At 35.7% G+C, this 23392-nt stretch overlaps 1 protein-coding gene across 14 annotated transcripts in view; it reads right to left on the minus strand.

Moving 5' to 3' along the window:
• The window catches only part of LRBA (LPS responsive beige-like anchor protein), a 761353-nt gene that overhangs the window by 65403 nt on the left and 672558 nt on the right, over window positions 1-23392 (minus strand). For all 14 annotated transcript variants that reach the window (XM_063809071.1, XM_054683898.2, XM_526701.8 and 11 more), the window contains one exon: window positions 19669-19836. In XM_063809071.1, the coding sequence (XP_063665141.1) occupies window positions 19669-19836 (168 nt within the window). The remainder of the gene's footprint in view (window positions 1-19668; window positions 19837-23392) is intronic.

The raw sequence follows: 23392 nt of genomic DNA on the forward strand, positions 1-23392 counted from the left end.
CTACCCCTCTCTAGAAAACCCTGTTTGAGTTCTACCAAGTTTCCCTAATCTTGTTAAATAATATTACACCTGTTCATACTGCTCATTACAGTATATACTTGATTCAGAATTTCCTGTAATGTTATTTATGTCTGTCACTACAACTACACTATAAGGCACTGGTCCCCAAACTTTTTGGCACCAGGGACTGGTTTCATGGAAGACAGTTTTTCCATGGACCTGGTTGGAGGGGTGGATATGGTTTTGGGATGAAACTGTTTTACCTGAGATGACCAGGCATTAGAGTCTCACAGGGAGCGTGCAACCGAGATCCCTCGCATGTACAGTTCACAATAGGGTTTGCGTTCCGATGACAATCTAATGCTGTGGCTGATATGACAGGGGCAGAGCTCAGGCAGTAATGCTTGCCCACCACTCACCTCCTGCTATGCAGCCTGGTTCCTAACAGGCTGTGGCTCGGCGGTCAGGGACCCCTGCTAGAAGGGTCTGAATACCATATATGTGCAACAGGTGGAACAGTACCTTGCACATAGTATTTAGACAACAAAAAATTTACTGAGTGCCTGTTATATAGCAAGCTAGCCAGGAACCCTTATGGCTCATCTATGGTTGGACTGGGGACAAAACCAAGCTTGAGAGATGAGCACACTTCTTGATGAGGGCTGACTGAGGTTGCAGGGGAGGATAAGGAGTGTTAAGTAAAGGCTGGTATTTGCTATTAGAAAGAAACCAAATGAGTCTCTCAGGGAAGCTCTGAAAGATGTCACTAAAGGCAGTAATTCTCATTTCTTCAGCTCCAGCATACTGGAGGATAGGACAACACTCCATTGTCTCACTATAGTAGTAATTCTTAAGGTCAAGTGAGAAATCCTGGGGTAATATGTATGATTTGAAAAAGTCCCTCAAGTGATTATGTTTCTTGCCTTATCTTCACTTGCCTATTCAGCCCTCTATATAGAGCAATAAAAAATTTAAAGGCATAAATGAGGTGTGAAATAACAGGAAACATACAAGCATCCTTAAACCCTGTACGGTTCAGCAAGGTGGGTTGGTAATAGGGTAGCTTAACAAACATTACCAAATGCCTCAACTGTTCTTAATGAACTCTCCTTCACCTAGAGAGTTTTGGTGCTAGGTGATCACTTTTTAGACATTCAGTTATGTAACATTTTTTGTTATGGAATAGGATAATGAATCCCCACATATCCATTAGCCACCTTCAATAATTATTAAGACATTTTGGCTTTAGGTTATCTTAAAGTGGGGTCAATCTAGACAATGTCCTAGATAGATTCATTGAAAATTAACAGAGTGCTTCTGCCTTTAAACAATTTATTTTTTTAACTTCTAATGCAAGACTATACTGAGAATAAAAGTATCTTACAATGACCAAAAATATAAGCATTAGCTGGCAGCCTTCATATTTCTTCTAAGGGGCTGAATATACTCAGACTTGCAAGGAGATGTTCAATCCTTAAGTTGCAAATTTGATTATGTGACTCAAAGCCTTCCGTTCCAAATCCTTACCCTGGGTAGCACCACAGCATAGGATTAAGTATGCAGACACTGGAATCAGACAGCCTCAGTTCAAATCTTACCACTATCACATATTAGCTCAGTGATTCTGGGCAAGGTACTTAACCTTCTGTGCCTTAATTTCCTCTTCTAAAAATTGTGATAATAACTGTCAATATTTTATTGAGTTGTGAGGATTAAATGAGATAATATAAAGCACTTAGAACAGTTCATGGCACATACTAAGCTATCAGTAAGTGTGTGATATTATTACAGCATATATATTAAAGACTTAACACAGTGCCTGGCTAGGGTTAAGCAAGCACTCAATAAATGTTACCAACTACTCATCATTAAGATGAATAGTTATCTAGCCCCAACCACTGTCCATTTCACCACTCTATAATGTGACATATAATCAACATCATATTGCCTTTAAACCCTTGTATATATTTTCTATTCCTTTTCTCTGTGTGGTTTCTTTCCTCCTCATTCTTGAAGACTTAGCTCAGGCATCTCTGGCCTCTGGGAGATCTTTCTTGACCTCACCCAGACTGTTGCTGTCCCTCCCTTTTTGCTCTTGTAGCAACATGCATAAACTTTTACTGCCTATTTATCTAATATTCTAATTACTGGTTTAATTTTCCAACTTATTGATCAGACTATAAGTCTCCTTTAGATCAGAGACTGCCTAATATTTCTGTGCTTCTACAGCTTGGCACATAGTAGGTGCTCAGTAAATATTTACCCAGTGAATGTCCATGCAAATCAACTTAATTTAGGAGGGATGCAGCTAAGAAATGCACTACTACCACAATCACAGAGCAGCCTAGTATTGAATAAAATATTATATTAAAACATTTCTACAAAAAGCTTGCTTTATTAAATATTCTTATTCATCAATTCCCAATTATTTCTGTAAATAGCCTGTTACTACTTTCTATAATAAAACCTGAAGTCAGCAGGCAGCATTCCAGATGTTGAGATATATAGTAATAAAAAAGACTATGCAAATACTTCAAGACATTGCAGTAAAACCACATATTTATATTTTATAAACAGCATTTCAAATATTACCTAGAGAATGTATTAATGGATCTTCAAATGGAAATATTATGAAGAGATTTTCAACAAGCTGTGTATTCTATAGTTTTTGTGTGTGCCAACTATTTCATACTTGCATGATTTTATAGCTATATATAGAAAAAGAGACAATATATATAGAGAGAATATACATACACATACTAGACAGAATGAAAGGAAGAAAGAAATAAGAGATAAAAGTAAAGGAAAGTAAACTTGGCTTAGTGACAGTGTAGTATTTGGCTTCAACTTAACAAAGACTATTTTAGTCTCTCTGACCTAGGCTTTTTAATCTAACTGAGGAAACAAGTTAACTCAGTACAGCACTTAGTAACCAACAATAAATATTGTAAAATTTTATTTAAGATGTAGGGTAGGGGAGAAATAACTTAAACATATGGACACAATTAATATATATGCCCTTTTTTTGAAGCACACAACTCTGATATTGTATTTTATCACCTACATATTTACATCTGAACGCACTATAAAATTGGAATAGGGAAATAGAGACAAAATAATTTATTAAGAAATGTCATTTATTAATATATTAAAACTTTCTCACATTACCAAAATTAAGCTCAAGAAAGCTGCTGTAAGATTCTAATCCACCTCTTTACCAAGAAATGTTTAAGCATTCCAACAAGACTTCATAGATTAAATTCTTTTCAATATTTAAAAAGTCACACTAAGACCATCCAGTGATGTCTACTGTGGTATCATACCATTACTTGTGCCAGTTTTCTTCTTTCCCTTCAGATGTTTGAACTTAAATTGTAGAACACTTGCTGGATAATTGACAGGTTTCTACTCAAAGTTTACTGTCTAGCTGACTAGCCTCAGTGTCCTTTGGAGGTATGGTTCAACTTTAGCTTCGATATCAGTTAAGTTTAAAAACATATTAATCAAATGACTAATCATGATATGGTTACGTTTGTATTTAATTCCTAAAGGAAAAAAATCCTGATAATATTGTAACTGCTAAGGCCAAAAAAGGACCCATAGCAAGTAAATATATTTGGTAAAAATGGGATGAAAATCCCAAAAGAGAAAATCAGAGATGTTTGGATGACATCTCTATCTGGCTTAAAAGAAAGAAAGGCAAAGCATCATTAGAAACATTTGGAAACCAGACTCCCACTTAACCTTAGGAAAGAAATACAAAGTTATTAATAGTTTTTAGTTGTCAGAGCAATAAATTCACAAAATTAAAAAGTAGTATAATGAACCTAACTCAAATTATTTAAAAAGAGTCTTCTAAGATTAAAATGTAAATATTTTAAATGCCTGAGAAATAAAATACAGAATTCAAACTTTATAAAGCATAAACATAAGAGATAAATAGTTTTTCAAGAAAATGGATACACCAGGATATGGAATATTTAAAACTCAAGCAGATAAATGTTCAAAATGTACAGCAGAGGATATTTTCAATGAAATTTGCAAAATAATCTATTAATACATAGAAGAGTAAATGAAATTCAACAGAAGTGATTCTATGTAAATTTGGACTTGAAAGACTTAATGTTTTTAGTTTTGAGAATGCAGACATAAAGACAGATATCTAAGAATTTAGATAAAAGTCAAGTTTGTATGTTATATATATGTGTGTATATATATATAACACACATACTTACATGTGTTATGTGCATACATACATACATATGCATGAACACTTGCATGCAAAATCTGGGGGATATATTCCAAACTATTATTTGCTATTTTCTCTGATGGAGGAAGGATGAAAAGATGGGCAGAATAAAAATTTATACTTTCCTCATTTTTATACCAATTGATATCTTACACAAAGCATGTATTATTTTTGAAATAAGCATAACAAAACAATTTTCATTTTGAAAAAATCTAAAAGACAATTTAAAAAAAAAGGTCTGCAAATATTTGGTATAACATTATAAAGTTGTTTTTGTTTTGTCTTGGTTTTTTTTTTTTTTTGACAGAGTTTCGCTCTGTCACCCAGGCTGGAGTGCGGTGGTGCAACCTTGTCTCACTGCAACCTCCGTCTCCGAGGTTCAAGTGATTCTCCTGCCTCAGCCTCCCTGGTAGCTGGAATTACAGGTACGCACCACCACACCCGGCTAATTTTTGTATTTTTAGTAGAGATGGGGTTTCGCCATGTTGTCCAGGCTGGTCTCAAACTCCTGACTTCAGGTGATCCGCCTGCCTCGGCCTCCCAAAGTGCTGGGATTACAGGCATAAGCCACCACACCCAGCCCCACTTCTATGAATTTTCATAAGGAAAGAATCAGATGAAGATAAAAAGATTTAGATATAAAGAAAGTTATTATAGCACTCTTTATAACAGTAAAAATTGGAAGAAAAAAACGACTTAAACTCTGATAATGGAATACTATGCAGCCATTAAAATGAGTTGAATACACCTGACATAGAAACTAGTTCATAATATACCAAAGAAAGAAAAATTTCTAACTACCAAAGTATATAGAGTATGACCTTATTTCAGCAAAAAATATATGTGTATGTGTGGCTGTGTATATATATACACACATATATACATATATATATACACGTATATATACGTATATATATGTGTGTATATATATACACACACATATACGTATTATATATGTGTGTATATATATATACACACACACATATATATGTATATATAAAGCACTTAGAACAGTTCATGGCACATACTAAGCTATCAGTAAGTGTGTGATATTATTACAGCATATATATTAAAGACTTAACACAGTGCCTGGCTAGGGTTAAGTAAGCACTCAATAAATGTTTTTGTTTTTGTTTCTTTTTTGAGATAGGATTTCACTTTGTCACCCAGGCTGGAGTGCAGTGATATGATCTCAGCTCACTGCAACCTCTGTTTCCTGGGTGCAAGCGATCCTCCCACCTCAGCCTCTGAGTAGCAGGGAGCCACAGGTGTGTGCCACCATGCCTGGCTGATTTTTGTATTTTTGTAGAGATGGTGTTTTGCCATGTTGCCCAGGTTGGTCTTGAACTCCTGAGCTCAAATGATCTGCCCGCCTTGGCCTCCCAAAGTTCTGGGATTACAAGCCTAAGCCACCACGCCTGGCCAAGCCACTGTGCTTGGCCTTTATGAAGTTTAATTTATCCATTAACATAATAGCAAGAAATACATATATTTTTAACTTTTATTTTAGGTTCAGAGGTACATGTGAAGGTGTGTTACATATGTAAACTTGTGTCCTGGGGGTTTGTGGTATAGATTATTTCACCACCCAGGTATTAAGCCCTGTACCCAATAGTTATCTTTTCTGCTCCTCTCCCAAGGAATAGTCTGTAACCATCTAAGAACAACTTCAGTTGATAAACTGGTCAAAAACTTAAATCTATAGACCTTGCTATAAAATTAATTTTGTTAATATTGAGTTTACTTTTTAACTTATCTGTATCTGATTCCAAGGATCCCTTAGTTTTAGCAATTTTTGCCATCATTTAGTATTAATTAAATACAAACTTGTTTAAGTAAATAATGTGTTTTCCTCCAAGAAGCACTCAGAATGCATCAGGTAACTGGAAACAAATACATATCATGATGGAATGGAGTACATAAAAAATAAAGAGAAAGAGCAGCTTGTTAAATAAAGTAAAACATATTTTAAAATAATAATGCAAAGAGAAGGGGGAGAAGGAAAATTAGGGAGGGAAAGGAGTATTTATACTAGCATATCTACTCAAATAATATTATTATGGAAGTTACTAATGTAAAATATGATGTAATTATAATTTGTGAAAATGCACACAGATTTTTCCATTAGTGCCTGTAACGGAGCCCGTACTTTTCAGGCACATTAAACTGAGTCCCAACCCAGCCTCACTACAATCTCCAGTTCTTGTAGCTGTCCATCTACTACAGCATAATCCCAGCTGCCAATCTGAAAGAAACCAGCTAGTCAGAGCAGACACAACCAACAGAAACAAACGTCACTCAATAATGTTCAGCGGCACTGTGTTCATGGATAATTTCAAACAGTATCTCTGTCTAGAACATTGATGTGCTCATTCAAAACACCTCCATCTCTGGCTACTGGAAATGAGTAGATAAAGCAGCCTGCCTAGAAAAATAAGTGGAATGTCTTCAAAGAGGTTGCCAATGCTAAGAAGCAAATGTTGAGAAAACACAGTAAAGGTCTTAAAGGAAAAAAACTCAACAACATCCAGAGAGTTAATTTTCACATTAAGAAGGTTAAATTATTTCTCAAAACCAAACAAATATGTTTAAACTATGTCATGAAAAGCAGCAGTCATTGGTTATTCATTTGCTAAGAGTGACCTAGATGAAGTAAAGATGGTGCCTGAAAGGAAACAGGGGTTCATGACAAAAGTCATCAGTATAATAGAACGGCTCAGAATTCTGTAGGTAGTTAATAGGAAAAAAAAATCATAAAAATATTAATATTTTGCTTCATGTCCTTGAGTGTATAATTTAGTTACACCTAACTTAACTAGTAAGTCTGCAAAAGACATAATAATGAGCAAAATACAAAGAGTAGCTTTACTGACAACTTTGATGCTCATTTAATTGAATAAGGGAATTTTTGTCTGATTATTGTGGTTTTGAAGTAAAAGAAAGTCTGGCATAATTTTATGGTATTTTAAATGTAGGTTTTCAATTAAAACCTGACTAATCCTTACCGTTTATTTGGCTTCGCATTGTACAGTTCCTGCCCTGCACTGTGTCAAATATGCCATCTGTGTAACACACTTTTGGCCAGAGGTACTTCATGATTATTTCTATAACACTTTGAATTGTGGCTGCATGAAATCTTAACTTCGGTATTCAATACTCCTAATTTACTATATTGCTACAACCACTGTAATCGTGTCCTACTCTTAAATCTCACCACACTCACAACAAAGATTCTTGCGCCACCTGCTTGAAACAGGCTTACAGACCACTCCCCCAACTATTTAACAAATGTTAACAATGCTATAAATACTAATTGTGTTTATGCTTTCTGAAAGATTCACTGCAGCCAGTGTTCTGCAGCAGTGTTGGAGCTGTTGACTCCCACCAACAGATTGATGGAATTCTAAGCCAAAAATGCTTTTCCTTGGATAAGATATCTGATTTGCTACTGCTGTCATGAAACTGGGGTCATGTAAACTTAAACACTGCTGCTGCTTCTTTTGGAAAACAGACCTCAGAGTGATTACGCATAGCTAAGGCAGCATTTGGAAGGATAAATTTGGAAGAGGGAAAACCAACCACTGACACTAAACACAACTTAGGGAAAATTTTCAGCTTTTACTTTCATGTTGAGGTCACTTGTATACAGTAATTCTTTAAACTGGGCAATATCACGGCTCTCCCCTCTCCCCTATTTATCAATGCAAATAGAGCTGAGTTCCATTTTCAAAAGGAAATTTAAAACTTTAATTAATTTCTGAACTCACATAAACATAAAACAATGTATTTACGTGAAAAGTAAAGAAGAAAATGACACTTTTAGAGGAAATGTACCAAGTACTTATAACAAAGTACAAGACGAAAAAGCACAGATAATATTGTTCATATTAAGGTTGTCTGACAGCAACATCTACCTGCAAGTATCTTTCAGCCTTTGAACCCCCACCCCTTCTTCCAACCTCCAGTGCACCCCAAGATCTGCCCTGGTGTCCCCTATACAACAACTGCTCCAGCCTCTGCTGTGTTTGTACTTTTCCTTTTATCAAAACCTACTGTCCAGTCTTACTCACAGACAGCCACATGATTGGAAAGGATTTTTTTTTAAAGGATTTGTAACCAAATAAGTGATCTCTAATGGTAGAATTTCAGGCATTAGGAAAGGATGATGAGTTCTGTAGCAGAGGCTTTTTTTCTTTACATACACATCAAAGTGCATCAAAGAGGAACTTATAGCTAGACATTAACATGTGACTCTGGCATTAGTTACCAATTTGAGGATGAGAGCTTTCTAGTCTCTCACTTTATACTTTTTGTATTATTTGACTCTTGAAATAGTTAACATGTATTGCTTTGATAAATACATTTTTAAAGCACTTTGTATAACTATTTAATTATACACACACACACACACAAGTAGTGAACCCAGAGTTCTAGAATTCAGGAATCTTAAGCCAAAAGCCTTCTTGCTTTTAGATAATGACAAAAACTACAATTAACAGTGATATACCTAAGATATTTTCCCTGTAGAAGTGTTCTTTGTGCTCTCCCTCAAATATGATGGGAAAAATGAAGAAATAAACTCAAATGTTAAAAAGTATGAAAACTCCCATAGCTCAGTGGATTAAATAACATATATAGAAAATTAAGAGATTGGAGGTACTCTGATTTCTGAGTGAGATAAAAGTTAAGAAATTGTAAATTCCTTCATTCCTGTCAAAGTTACACGAAGATCATTATAGACGGTCAGTACCCTAACAACATTGAATGTTGAGAAAGAACATGGCCAAAACCCAGAACGCAATTACAAAAGACCTCTGAACAGCCAAAAACGAAGTCAGTATTCATATCCTCATGTTAACATACATTGCTTGTTCAAATTTTCAAGAAGCAGATTGTTTCCCCCTGAAAAGGGAGAAAGAGTTGTGTTTGGCTTTTTTTCTCTCTCTGATTTTCAAGAGACATAATTTTTTAGAATATAGAAAGAGGCAAATTAAAGAATTCTATGATCTCATTAACCAAAGATAATGACCGTGAACATTTTGGGGTCCATAATTCCAGACTTTTCCTCATGCATTTGTATTTTATATGTTCCATAACATTGTCTATTATTCACTGTAATATGGCAAAATATTCTTCCATGGTAATACATATAGATTTACACAGCAACATTTTTGATGATATACAGTATTCTACTGTGTAAATTTACCAATATTTAATTAACTACTTCTCTACCGGACATTTACGTTGCTCCTTTTTCTTTTTTTTTTTTTTTTTGCTATTATGATAATATGGTCTGGCTACGTCCCCACCCAAATCTCATCTTGAATTGTAGTTCCCATAATCCCCACATCGTGAGAAGGACCCCGTCGGAGGTAACTGAATCATGGTGGTGGTTTCCCCCATACTATTCTTGTGATAGTAAGTTCTCACGAGATCTGATGGTTTTATAACGGGCATCCTCCTTCGCTCAGCTCTCATTCTTCTTTCTCCTGCCGCCTTGCAAAGAAGGATATGTTTGCTTCCCCTTTCACCATGGCTGTAAGTTTCCTGAGGCCTCCCTAGCCATGTGGAACTGAGTCAATTAAACCTCTTTCCTTTAGAATTACCCAGTCTCGGGTATGTCCTCATAGCAGCATGAGAACAGACTAATACATATGAACAACTATATAACTGAATATTTTTTTCACACTTGGTCAATTATTACTTTTGGTTAGAGTTCTAAGTAAATAGTACATGAACATTTTAATAATTGATACAGATTGCTATAAAGATTCAACCTATTTTCATCCTCACCAAATATATGACAGTATCTGTTTTCTCATACTGCACCAACATTAAAATTTTTATTATTTTTAATCTTAGATAATCTAGTGGACAAAAATGTTATTGTGTGTTCAATTTAATGTCATTGATTAATAGTGAGGATGAACTACTTCTCTTACTGGGTCCTGCTCTTTGCCCAGGCTGGTCTCAAACTCCTGGGCCTAAGCGATCCTCCCACCTTGGCCTCCCAAAGCATTGGAATTACAGGTGTGAGCCACTGTGCCCAGCTTAAAGTGCTTTTCATATGTGACTTGCATTTCATCTTTCATGAGTTTTCTATTCCTGTACTTTGTTATTTGTTGTTGCTTTAGATGTACAGAAACATCCTTTTCATGTAGTGTTTATACGTGAATATATTAATTTCCTTAAGGATTTTTAGCTTTGATATTAGACTTACAAAGGCCTTCCCCTTCATGTAATCAGGAACAGAAATGTCAGTGTGACAGGACACATCGATGAGGAAGAGAACAGACGACATGAGATCAGGGAGGTATGCAGGGCCAGATCATGTGAGTCAAGCAGATTTTATTCTATGTTTGATGTGAAATAGTAAAGTTTAAGAAGGAAGTGAAATGATCTGACTTACAGTTTCAAATACCACTTTGGCAGCTCGGTAGAAAGTGGACTGTAGGTAGGCAGGGACAGAAAAAGGTGACCTGGTCTACTAGCGTTAGTCCAGTGGGGAGAGGATGGTGGCGGCTTGAACTAATGATGAACAGATATGAATGGTTTCCAAATATGTTTTAGAGATCTCACTAGCCTAGCTGCTCTTTTGAGACAGAGTCTTGCTTTGTCACCCAGGCTAGAGTGTAGTGGTGTGATCTGAACTCACTGCAACCTCTGCCTCCCCAGTTCAAACAATTCTCGTTCCTCAGCCTCCTGAGAAGCTGGAACTACAGGCGCATACCACCACGCCTGGCTAATTATTTGTATTTTAATTTTTTTAGGAACAGGGTCTCACTATGTTGCCCAGGCTGGTCTCGAACTCCTGCCCTCAAGCAGTCCTCCTGCCTCAGCCTCCCAAAGTGCTGGGATTACAGGTGTGAGCCACCTTGCCTGGCCTATCACCAACTTCTTATGCTCTCCCTTCCTACCACACGATTTTTTCAAGTCATAGAGCCATACTGTGCTCTTTTCCACATGCCATACTCTCCGCTTTGAATGTCCCTTCCATTTCTTTTGCTTCACCGACTTAACTCAAATTTCTTAAGGATTATGTTCAGACAGTTGATACTTTCTTAACCTGGGTTAGAAATGTCTCCTTTGTGCTCCCGTATTCAGTGACTGTCACATTGCCATATATATAATATATATATATTTATTTACATACACACAGACATATGCATATATGTGTGTTTTTTTAAAAAATGTATTTCTTACCTACTAAACTTCATCAATGAACTATTTCATACTAAGATACTAATGTCTAGATAGCTTTCAACCTTTGTATATTGCAAATAGCATTTATATGAAAATTAATGGGTGAATTCTGGATAAGGATATAGAATTGTTCTAGAAACCATGCCTATAGATATGATTATACTTTAAATATATTAATTTAAGGAAAATACTTATGTTAAATCTTTTAGAAGAGGGAAAATTATTTTATAAAATATTCAATTCATCATGTATTTAATTTGTGGATTTTGATTTTAAGAGAATTTTTTAAATTCGTAAAAATAGTTATTCTTACTCATATCTGACCCTGAGTTCAAATAGTCTAATTTTTATCTTTTTTGAAAATTTCTTCTTTCCTTGGGTTTTACGTTTTTCAAAAATGGGGTTAGAAAGGCTTAATGAGATTGTGTTTGAAAGAAAAGACATGAATGAGCCAAATCAAAATCAGCAGAATAATCAGAAAATGACCAACTTTTATTTATTTGTCCCTTATCTATAAAAGAATATATGTAATATTGAGGAACTAGAATAGATTAAAAAAATGTTAAAGGCAGTGAAAAAAAGAATAGTGCCAAAATACAGAGAAATAAAGAAGAGTAAACAGATAAAGATAAGGCTATATTCTTAAGTTGGGGTCACAAGATATTTTTTGAAAGATTAGCATATTTGTCCGAAAAAGAATTCTTTCTGGTGTGTGATATATGTAAATGCAGACATAGTTGTATATTGATAACCCAGCTGTTTTCTAAAAATTAAAAACAACATAAAAGTTTAATGTGCTGCAGGCTGTTTCTCTGATTACTCTTCCTCCTCTTATGGTTATTATTTCTATCGTTTAGTGCTCTTTTTATAGAGAGATTATTTTTATGATCACTTACTATGCCATGTGTATTAACCATTCATTATACAATGGAAACTTTCTCAAGAAGAATGGCGCTTTTCCCAAAATAGTAGGTGATTACATGACTTGTATGCACACAACTTGCCTCTGTATGACTGTGAACGTATTTCCAGACTGAATTAAGTGTATAGAAGTGAACAGAAATAAGTAAAAGTATAGCTACTGAACAGAAATTAGTCAAATTTGCTTTTGATACTGGAAAGGTACAAATCTATCCTTGTACAATGATTGTGGTTTTGCAGAAATAATGCTTTAATATAAATCAAGCAGATATACAAATGTGCTAATATTAATGATATTAAAGCACCTTAGAGAAACAAGATTCTGAAGAAAAGAGAGGCGTGGCCTGGAGGTGGGGGTGGGGAGTAAATTAGTAGAAGGCAATAGTGAAAGTTTCACAACTGACATGAAGCCTGTGACAAGACTTGACTTGGAGGCTGTCCCAGGCTGGGCACTGCAGGGACATGCTTGGCTGTGGGAGAGCAGTAGGAGCTAACTCCCTGGTGCCCTTGTTTAGCTGTACTCCGATCCTAAAGTTTTAAAGGAAACACTGTTTATGAAGACAGAGAGGCAGTCATTAACCATCCCTTCTAACAGTTCTCCACCCTCACGGCACTTTGTATCACCTTACCCACTTCTGTTTTCTTTATAGCACTTGTTATAATTGAAATTACAGTCTTTAAATTTTATTTTCTGTGTGCCCCATTAGAATGTGAGCTCCAGGAGGGAACAGACTTTGCCTGTCTTGCTCATCTCCACATTTTTAGCATCCTGAACAAAACGAATATTTGTTGAATAAATGAATTAGTAATGAATAAAAGGATAAACTTTCCCAGTTTATCACTCCCTTCCTTCCTTTCTTATCTACTCAATCCAGCCCAGGTTCACGTTTCATCTTTTCTACAACATCCCTTTAACAGTTTCATCAGCCACCCTTGCACCTTCAATCCTTTTTCATACATTTCACCATACTTCCATGGCAAACCTCACCTGTGTCTATCTTTCTGTCTCTCTCTCTCTCCACAAACACACAGGCGTGCACACACACACATCCCTCTCTGTTCAACTTTTTTCTACACCTATTCTCCTGATGTTGAAAACACAGAAAAACAATATTGAAAGGAAATTATAATTATTGAGCAGCACCCATTAAGCATAAATATTATCTCATCCTTAGCACAAACCCTCATAAACAGAATCTTGTTGCCTTTCCACCTCATTCATACACATTTACTTACACAAGTCCCCATGCTATGCGTCTACTCTCCAATCTGAGATGAGGCCCTATTGTTCCCTCCTGTTCAGTGCTTATCTCTATCTATGCTCTGGGTTTTGTTCTTCTCCACTTTCACACAGAGCTTGATAGTGTATTACACACTTTCTCTCCTGCATGTCTGACATGCTTCCCTCCTTTTGGATCTTTCCCATTAATATAGAAACATAGTCCAATATTTACTCATTAAAAAAAAAATATCCTTTAGAGCAACTGCTGGTGCATATAAAGATTTCTTTTTGTGGTGACAAAAATGCTCTTAAATTGTGGTGATGCTTGTACAACTCTGTGAATATACTAAAAACTATCAAAAAATTTAAATGGGTGAATTGTAACATATGTGAACTGTATCTCAATAAATCTTAAATTATTTTCTTTATTTACTGTGTTTACTTCAACATCTCCCATTCATAACACAATCCTCTACCTTCTAAGCTACTTCTCTAAGATCACCAATGACCTCTTAGAAAAATCCAGTCAGTACTTTTTAGTTCTTATTTGTTCAATCTTCTTTCAGATTCTAAACAAACATATTAGTAACATGGGGCTATGTCACCAACCTTCAGTGGTTCCCTACTGCCTTATGATGCAGTTAAAAGTATTATTTTTTAAAGATAGGGTCTTACTCTGTTGCCCAGGCTGGAGTGCAATGGCAGGATCATAGCTCAATGCAGCCTCCAACTCCTGGGCTCAAGCAATCCTCTCATCTCAGCTAGGACTATATGTATGTGCCACCATGCCCAGATAAGTTTTTCATCTTTTTGTAGAGATGAAGTCTTGCTATGTTGCCCAGGCTGGTCTTGAACTCCCAGCCTGAAGCCATTCTCTTGCCTTGGCCTCCAAAAGTGCTGGAATTATAGGTGTGAGCCACCATGTCCTGCTGAAAATTATGTTTTATGGTATTGAAGACTGTTTAAGATCTGGCTCCTGTGTCTCTCTCTCTCTCATCTGCTAACCTTTAGTTCATTCCACATATACCATATTCTCTAGCCATCTCTTTTATCTATGTGCAGGAAGGGTATGCAGTTGCCTCTGTGTAGGTAACTTCTGCTCATGACTCTACCCAGTGATCTTATTCATCCTTCAATATGCAACTCCAGCCTCTCATTCTCTGGAAAACATGCCTGGATTCTGTCAGTTTGGGCTTAGTACCTATCCTATGCTTGTGCATACATACTTACATATATTTATCTCTGTACTGAATTTATCAGATTGTATTATAATTGTTTAGTTACATTTATTTTCCCATTAGATAATGAACTCTAGCTGAGGGAGCGCAGGGACTTTGCCTTTCAACCCTTTAACCTTATTACATGATTCGGGTTTAGTAAAAGGTTGTTGAAAAAATGAATAAATTAATGACCTATTCATGTTTTCTGCTTTCTTGCCTCACTTAACAATGAACTCAGCATGCGTCCACTAGGAAATGGTCTCTGATAACTTCTCTAGTGTTAATGTTTTATGATTCTTTCTATGATCTAATCAGTAGTTCATATTCCTTTTATAGCTGTGTTTTCTAACCCAGGGATTTAACTGTGAGCAACATAAGGGAAAGAACTAACACTTGCTGAGTACTTATGAGGGGATAGGCACCATGCCAGGCGGTTTACATGCATTATATGTCATCTCATCCTCTGTAGAGTGGGCATTATCGTATGACTTCTATATATAGGAAACAGAGTCTGAGGAACACAACTAGTAGGCATCAGGGTCATGACTCAAATTCAAATTTATTTATTTGTTTGTTTCTTTGTTCATTCTATTATATCAAACTGCATTATACCATAGGATTTAGCACTGGTAAATGGTATGAAAAGGCTATAATAAAAGACTATTCCCCTCAACCTTTTTTTTTGAGACAGGGTCTCACTCTGTTGCTCAGGCTGGATTGCCATGGTACAATCATGGCTCACTGCAGCCTTGACCTCCTGGGCTCAAGCAATCCTCCCACCTCCCACCGCACCCAATAGCTGGAATTATAGGTGTACACCACCACACCCAAACAATTTTTAAATTTGTTGTGGAGATGGGGCCTCACTTTGTTGCCCAGGCTGCTCTTGAACCCCTGGACTCAAGTGATCCTCCTGCCATGGCCTTCCAAAATGCTGGGATTACACGTGTAAGCCACTGTGCCTGGCCCCATTTATTTTAATGATGTTCAGAAAGTTTTATAAATTAAATGTGTGTATTTATTTTAATAGTGCTAAGTAACAAAGCGATATATTCTCATTTCAAGAATATCAAATACCTACCATACTTAGAATATCACAGGCCATGTTTAATAAATGCCAAATCTAATACAGAATATATATTATATATAAGTCTATATAATGTATAATATAAAAACAAATTAGGGTGTGATGTGTGGAAGACTATCAGTTAAGGCTTAATTTTCTCATAATTAACTACTTAGGATTGTGGTGAAGAAAAGGAAGTCAAACTTAAAGCAAAAGTTTTAACGGTCTTTAGCAAAAGTTGATCATAAAAAATAAATATTAAAAACTTATCTGTGGCCGGGTGTGGTGGTTCATGCCTGTAATCCCAGCACTTTGGGGGGCCAAGGCTGGCAGATCATGAGGTCAGGAGTTCGAGACCAGCCTGGCTAATATGGTAAAACCCGTCTCTACTAAAAATACAAAAATTAGCTGGGCATGGTGGTGCATGCCTGTAATCCCAGCTACCCAGGAGACTGAGGCAGGAAAATCACTTGAACCCGGGAGGCGGAGGTCGCAGTGAGCCAAGATTACACCATTGCACTCCAGCCTGGCAACAATGTGAGACTCCGTCTCAAAAAAAAAAAAAAAAAAAACTTATTTGTTATGATGCTTCTTCAAAAAGTTAAACTTGGAATTATCACATAATCCTGAAATTCCATTTCTGGGTATATATCCAAAAGAATTGAAAGCAGGGATTTGAACAGATGGTGTACATCCATACTCTTGGCCACATTGTTCATAATAGCCAAAAGATGGAAACAACCCAAAATGCCCATTGATATATAAATGGATAAACAAAATGTGGTATATATATATATACAATGGAATATTACTCAGCCTAAAGAGAAAGGAAATTGTGATACATTCTATAGCATGGACAAATCTTGAAGATATTACACTAAGTAAAATTAGCTAGACATAAAAAGACAAATGTTGCAGCATTCCACTTCTATGAGGTATTCAGGGTAGTCAAATTTATAGAGATAAAAAGTAGCATTGTAATTGTACAGGGACTGGGGAGGAAGGAATGAGGAGTTATTGTTTAATGCTTAGAGAGTTTCAGTTTGGGAAGATAAAACATTTCTAGAGATGGATGGTGGTGATGGCTGTACAAGAATGTCAATGTTCTTGATGCCACTGAACTGTAAACTCAAAAATGGTAAAAATGGCCAGGGGCGGTGGCTCAGGTCTGTAATCCCAGCACTTTGGGAGGCCGAGGGAGGCGGATCACTTGAGTTCAGGAGTTTGAGACCAGCCTGGGCAACATGGTGAGACCCCATCTCTACTAAAAATACGAAAATTAGCCAGGCGTGGTGGCAGGCACCTGTAATTCCAGCTACTCAGGAGGCTGAGGCAGGAGAATCACTTGAACCCAGGAGGCGGAGGTTGTAATGAGCTGAGCTCGCGCAACTGCACTCCAGCCTGGGTGAAAGAGCGAGACTCTGTCTCAAAAAAAAAAAAAAAAAAAAAAAAAAAACAAAGGTAAAAATGTTCAATTTTATGTTATATATATTTATCACAATAAATAATTTTATTTGAAATTATAATGTGTTAGTTTAGGTGAAAGAAAAAATATAATTGAGCTTACACCTATATTCAAATATATATCTAATGTCTACATGGAGTATTCCCACTTTGAAATATCCTACCAAGTCAATTTAACATTTATTTTCCCATTGTCTGATCACATGCGCTGAACTCAGAGTAAGAAAAGATGGTCAAAGACAAACATAAGTCTTCTAACTCTCTGCTGTACAATGCTGTAGCCTCTAGTCATCTGTGCCTATTTAAATTTATATTAATTAAAATTAAGCATTTAGTTCCTTAGTCACACTAGCCACATTTCAATGTACAATAACTACATATGGTTCATGGTTTATTAGACAGTGCAGATAGAGAACATTTCCAGCACTGCAGAAAATTCTAGACAGTGTTCCTCTAGATTAACGCACAGTAAACTTCCTTAAACAATCATTGGTGTGTACGTGGGGACAGTGGTCAATCCAGAATAAAAATAAAAAGCCAAGCACGTAGAGTGACTCATAGAGGAAATAACTAGCTGATTGAGTGTACTACTTGTTAACTAGCCATGACAAACAGATATAGGCCAAGTGACATTTTTATCATGAAAACATTGCGTAACCTTTAATGAAAAGTAGAGCTACTTATGTCATCTTGGACATACCAAGAGACAAGTCTTTTAAGTAATAGGATCTTGCATTGAGAGAAACAGTGTTAAGCATATTTTCACAGCAACTCTATAGAACATTACAGAATTTCAAAATTAGAAATACGGAGATTGCATATAGTGACACAAAAAATATATACTGGCATAGTAAGTACAACCAATTTATGCTGGTACAAAAAACAATATGCTGGTATATTAAATACAACCAATCTCTTTTTAAGAGATTATAAAATCAATTCTACAGTGCGAATTCAGTTATATATCAGCTATGTAGAGATATGGATAATTACTACAGGATAACAGGAGAAAACAAAAATAGCTGGTATATTTGTTGAAGAATTATGGGCATTTAACAGAATAAAGTATTATGTTCAAATATTGCCAAAACGAACAAAAAAAAGAAAGTAAATAGGCCTATGCTATTTTATCCCAACAATAAAACTATGCAGTGTTTTGTAACACTACCTGTATGTTGCTCTCACCTCAATACCTTTATGGAATCCTATGTATATTCTGTGTCATACAGTCAATTGATGTTCTGATCAAATAAAATACCCCCAGAAGGAGTATTTTCAAAAAACTGAACAACTGGAAGAGTCTTTAAGAGTTTATGTGACCCAATTCTCTGCTACTACAGTTTTTAAAACTGAAACATAGCAATTTAAAACTTGGGCAATTTAATGCAAGTGTACATCTAGTACACAGTGCTTTTGTGTGCATGCTAACTTATCTAGCACATAAGCCAGGTGATAATATGCCAATTTATTTAAATATGTACTTACATACCTTCCGCATGATCAGATCTTAGTAGAACTATAAAAGAATGCATCAAGTGCTAGGGAAAAATGGCAAATCTCACACATTACAAATAATGTTCCCTTCAAAGTGATATATAACTTGCCCCGTGAATCAAAGCTCCTGGTTTCCTAAACGCAGTTGTGTTCTAAAATTGTACAGACTAAGGTTGTATCATTCAATTCTATAATTTTTCATATGAAGTATATTGGAATTAGAAGGATGCATAATTAGATTAGAAATACTAAAAAAAGTAAGGTCTTCTACAGACTTTTTGGTGAGTGCTGCATTTGCCAAAATCATGTTTTAAGTGTTTTACTTGAGAAAATAAATGACAAGAATAAAACAAGTTCAATAACATCTAACAACAATTTGATCACATAGGAAAGATTTGGACTTCAACCCCCCCCCATTAACTTCTATGTGGTTATATATGTTCTTAGGTACTACATATAAATATGTGTTTTATTACATTTCAATAAATTTATGCTCATAATCATATCTCTTTAATGAATTATTACTATTTTCCTACAAAAATCATGAGTAACCCCCAAAGTTATATAAAATTATAAATAAGATTATTGATACCTTAACAGGTTCAAATAGAAAAAGCCGTCATCTTATATTGGGTCAAACATTTTGTTGGAAGGAACCTCTGGGTTCAAGTTCTTGCTAGGTCACTGATAAATTATTCTGCTTAAGGCACTTTACATCTAGTTTCACTTTCTTCATCACTAAAATCAAAGGATGGGGGAGGTGTTCTCTAGCTCCTTCTAGTTTACATATACCTGACTATAAGTTGCTTTCTCAATTCAGATAACTTACCTCTCTCAACACAGGATCAGTTATTGAATTCAGATTGACAGCTCCTTCATAGGTCAAGTAATAGAACACATTGAGGGCTCGGACAGCTTCTGGTCCTTGCTGTTTATAGCCAAAAATGAGATCAATCCATTGGTGAAGCTGGCAGGACACAAATTCACTCTCCAGGGCCTGAAAAAAGGTATACATTGTATTACTATGCTGAATTCCTTTTTAAAAATATAGAGAGACATTTAGAGCAAGCAGTAAAGTTTAACACTAACTTTACTGTGAACAAAGATTTTTAAAAAACAAAACTTGTGGCCGGGCGCGGTGGCTCACGCCTATAATCCCAGCACTCTGGGAGGCCGAGGTGGGCAGACCATGAGGTCAGGAGTTTGAGACCAGCTTGGCCAACATGGCGAAACCCGGTCTCTACTAAAAATACAAAAATTAGCTGGGTGTGGTGGCCTGCGCCTGTAATCCCAGCTATTCAGGAGGCTGAGGCAGGAGAATCGCTTGAACCTGGGAGGCAGAGGTTGCAGTGAGCCGAGATCACGCCACTTCACTCCAGCCTGGAAAAGAGCGAAACTCCATCTCAAAAAAAAAAAAAAAGAAAGAAACTTATCTGATGTCCTAGTTTCTACCAGAATCTGTCCTCCTTTGTTTATAATTAGAGGCTTTCCGGCACTTGGCATAATTAATTATAATAAATGTGTAAGTTTCAGTATTTTTCTACCGTACTGACAAGCACTGAGGACCAGGACTGGGCCTATCTTGGTCACATTTGTAACTCAGGGCCTGACAGGTACTCGATTTATGCTTCAAAGAAAGGAAGCCATACAAGGCAAAGACTATTTTGGGAAACTAAATGTGAAAATGTTAAAAATTTACCATCCACTTGAAATATTTATTATTTTTCTAGAATTAAAATATTTTGTAGCCTATTTCAACATGTTTAACCAAATTATTTAGTTATGTTGATTGAGTTCTTATGCTAACAAATTAGATTTTGTGGGGGATACCTATAATTACTGAATTTTTATTCTAGGTATTAATATCAAACCTGACCAAATATTTGATGCTATTAACATAATAGTGTCCAATAAATAACGAATGAACACAATCAAGTATTTGGTTGAGATGCTAGGCACAAGATCCATTTCCTATCCATCATTATATTCCCAGTTACAAGCGTTGTGCCTAAAACATAATAGATGCCAATAATATTTGGTGAATTTAATAACGTTATAAATACTAAAGACTTTTAAAAACTAAAGATATTTTTTAGGAAAGTATCCATCTTTATATTATTTAATATTGTTCAAAATCATTCCAACATCAAAGTTTAGCATTATGGATTAGTTTAACAATAAATAATTATATTAAAATCGAAGAGTTTTCAAACATAAACTCTAAAGCTTAATTAAAAGTATACAGTAGGCCGGGCACGGTGGTTCATGCCTGTAATCCCAGCACTTTGGGAGGCTGAGGTGGGCAGATCACGAGGTCAGGAGATTGAGACCATCCTGGCTAACATAGTGAAACCCTGTCTCCACTAAAAATACAAAAAATTAGCCAGGCATGGTGGCGGGCGCCTGTAGTCCCAGCTACCCGGGAGGCTAAGGCAGGAGAATGGCATGAACCCAGGAGGTGGAGCTTGCAGTGAGCCGAGATCACGCCACTGCACTCCAGCCTGGGTGACAGAGTGAGACTCCGTCTCAAAAAACAAAACAAAACAAAAAAACTATACAGTAATCCCCCCTCATCCACAGGGGTATGTTCTTCGAAGACCCCCAGTAGATGCCTGAATCTGTGAATAGTACCAAACCCTATACCTATATGTACTATGTTTTTTCCTATACATAAATACCTATGATAAAGTTTAATTTATAAATTAGGCACAGTAAGAGATAAACAACAATAACAACAAAATTGAACAATGATATACTGTAAAAAAAAAACCGTAATAAATGTTATGTAAATGTGGTCTCTGTCTCTACCTCAAAGTATCTGATTGTACTGTACTCACACATTTTCAGACCTTGGTTAAACACAGGTAACTGGAATTCTGGAAAGCAAAACTGTGGATAAGGAGGAGACTGCTGTACCAACTTATATCTGGTAATGTATCTCATTGAAATTGATTTTTATTTTTAGAGTAGTAAGTCTATGATTGTGATGTATTTTCAGTATGGCTTGCTGCTATGTTATAAGAGATCTGTTGGTTTTAAAACAAAACTGACCAACTTGTATAGCAAGTAACCAATGAGACATAAACCATCTTGTGACAAAAGACGTTCCTGTTCCTTTACATGTGGACACTTGTGTAAAGATACGCTTTATTAAAATAAGTGCCTATGAAAAAGAAATGTTTATAGCTAAATACAAAAAAAATTTCCTTTAATATTTAACATAGCTTTATGATATATCACAAATATAAAATTGAAAATATAATTTTGTAAACAAAACTCTACGCAATTCTCACATCCCAAAGTATACCTTAAATGAAATATGCCTTAAAAATATTTAGCTAGCTTCAATTGAGAAAGTTACTGTTTTAGACATCTCTTCTAAAATGCTTTACATTTACAAATTTATTAAACAGATATGACAGCACAAAACTGCTTCATATTTTACTTGAAATAAGAAGAGAGAAGCTTGTGATAACTTTAAGTAAATGCCTATTTTAAGTGCATAAATTTGAAAAAAATCTAGGAACTACTAATGCAAGTTACACACAGAAATGATACGTTGGTTTCATTAACTTAGACCTTGGGTAGGGATGGGGGTATGGGGTAGGCACATTTACAATGACACATAAAAACAGCAATTGTCTTAATTTGTGTGCAGTGCACCCTACACAAAAGCCCTAAATATGTTCAAATTAGAGCAAGCTGCTTGATTGTCACTGCAGTCTCATGTCACATTAATGCATGACAAACATTAAACCATACACTTAAATGGCAATTTATATCATTTAAATGTTTACTGCCAGACTAGCTCATCACTCATTTAAATGTGACTTTCTGACAGCTAATTTCAGTTAATTTTCTCCAATTCACTTAATTAGAACTTTCAATCAGGGAAGGACCTATGCATATCTTCAAGCTTACATCCTTTTTGGTGGCTGTTCGAAATCTGAGTTCATAAACTGCCGAAAAGCTCTACTATAATAGATTAGCATATAATATCTCTGAGTTTACAAAAAATATGACTCTATGAAGAGTATATACTCACAGTATATACTCTTAGAAAGAACTTATACTTATTTACGTAAATAGTACTCTCGCCAGTAGTTTAAATAAAAAACGTGTAGTTCATATACACACACTATTGAAACAATAAACAAACCCTGCATCCAAGCTAATTAAAAATTAATGATTTCAAAATTGTTTAATAAGATAAAACAGTCAGGAGTCTCCTGAGTGTCCATGGTGTTGTGATTTGAGACCATAAAATTCTAGAAGGCTCAGCAAATGACAAAGTACAAATGAATTTTCTCAATATTAAAGCTCTAAAAACTAGGGCAATTTTATTTTATGTGTCACCAAACAAAGAACTGTTGAATTTTCCTTACGGTTGACTACTTCTTTATGCACACTCAAAATGGTAAAGTTGGTTAGATTTCGATGCTTAAAGCTTTACATCTTGATACTGCATCAGAATTTTAAGCAAAAATGCTGAAAGGAAAGCTACCGTCTGCTCATATCATGCTGCAAACACACATGCAGAGATCACCACAATG

Source organism: Pan troglodytes, chromosome 3 (genome assembly GCF_028858775.2).
Source record: "Pan troglodytes isolate AG18354 chromosome 3, NHGRI_mPanTro3-v2.0_pri, whole genome shotgun sequence".
NCBI lineage: Eukaryota > Metazoa > Chordata > Mammalia > Primates > Hominidae > Pan > Pan troglodytes.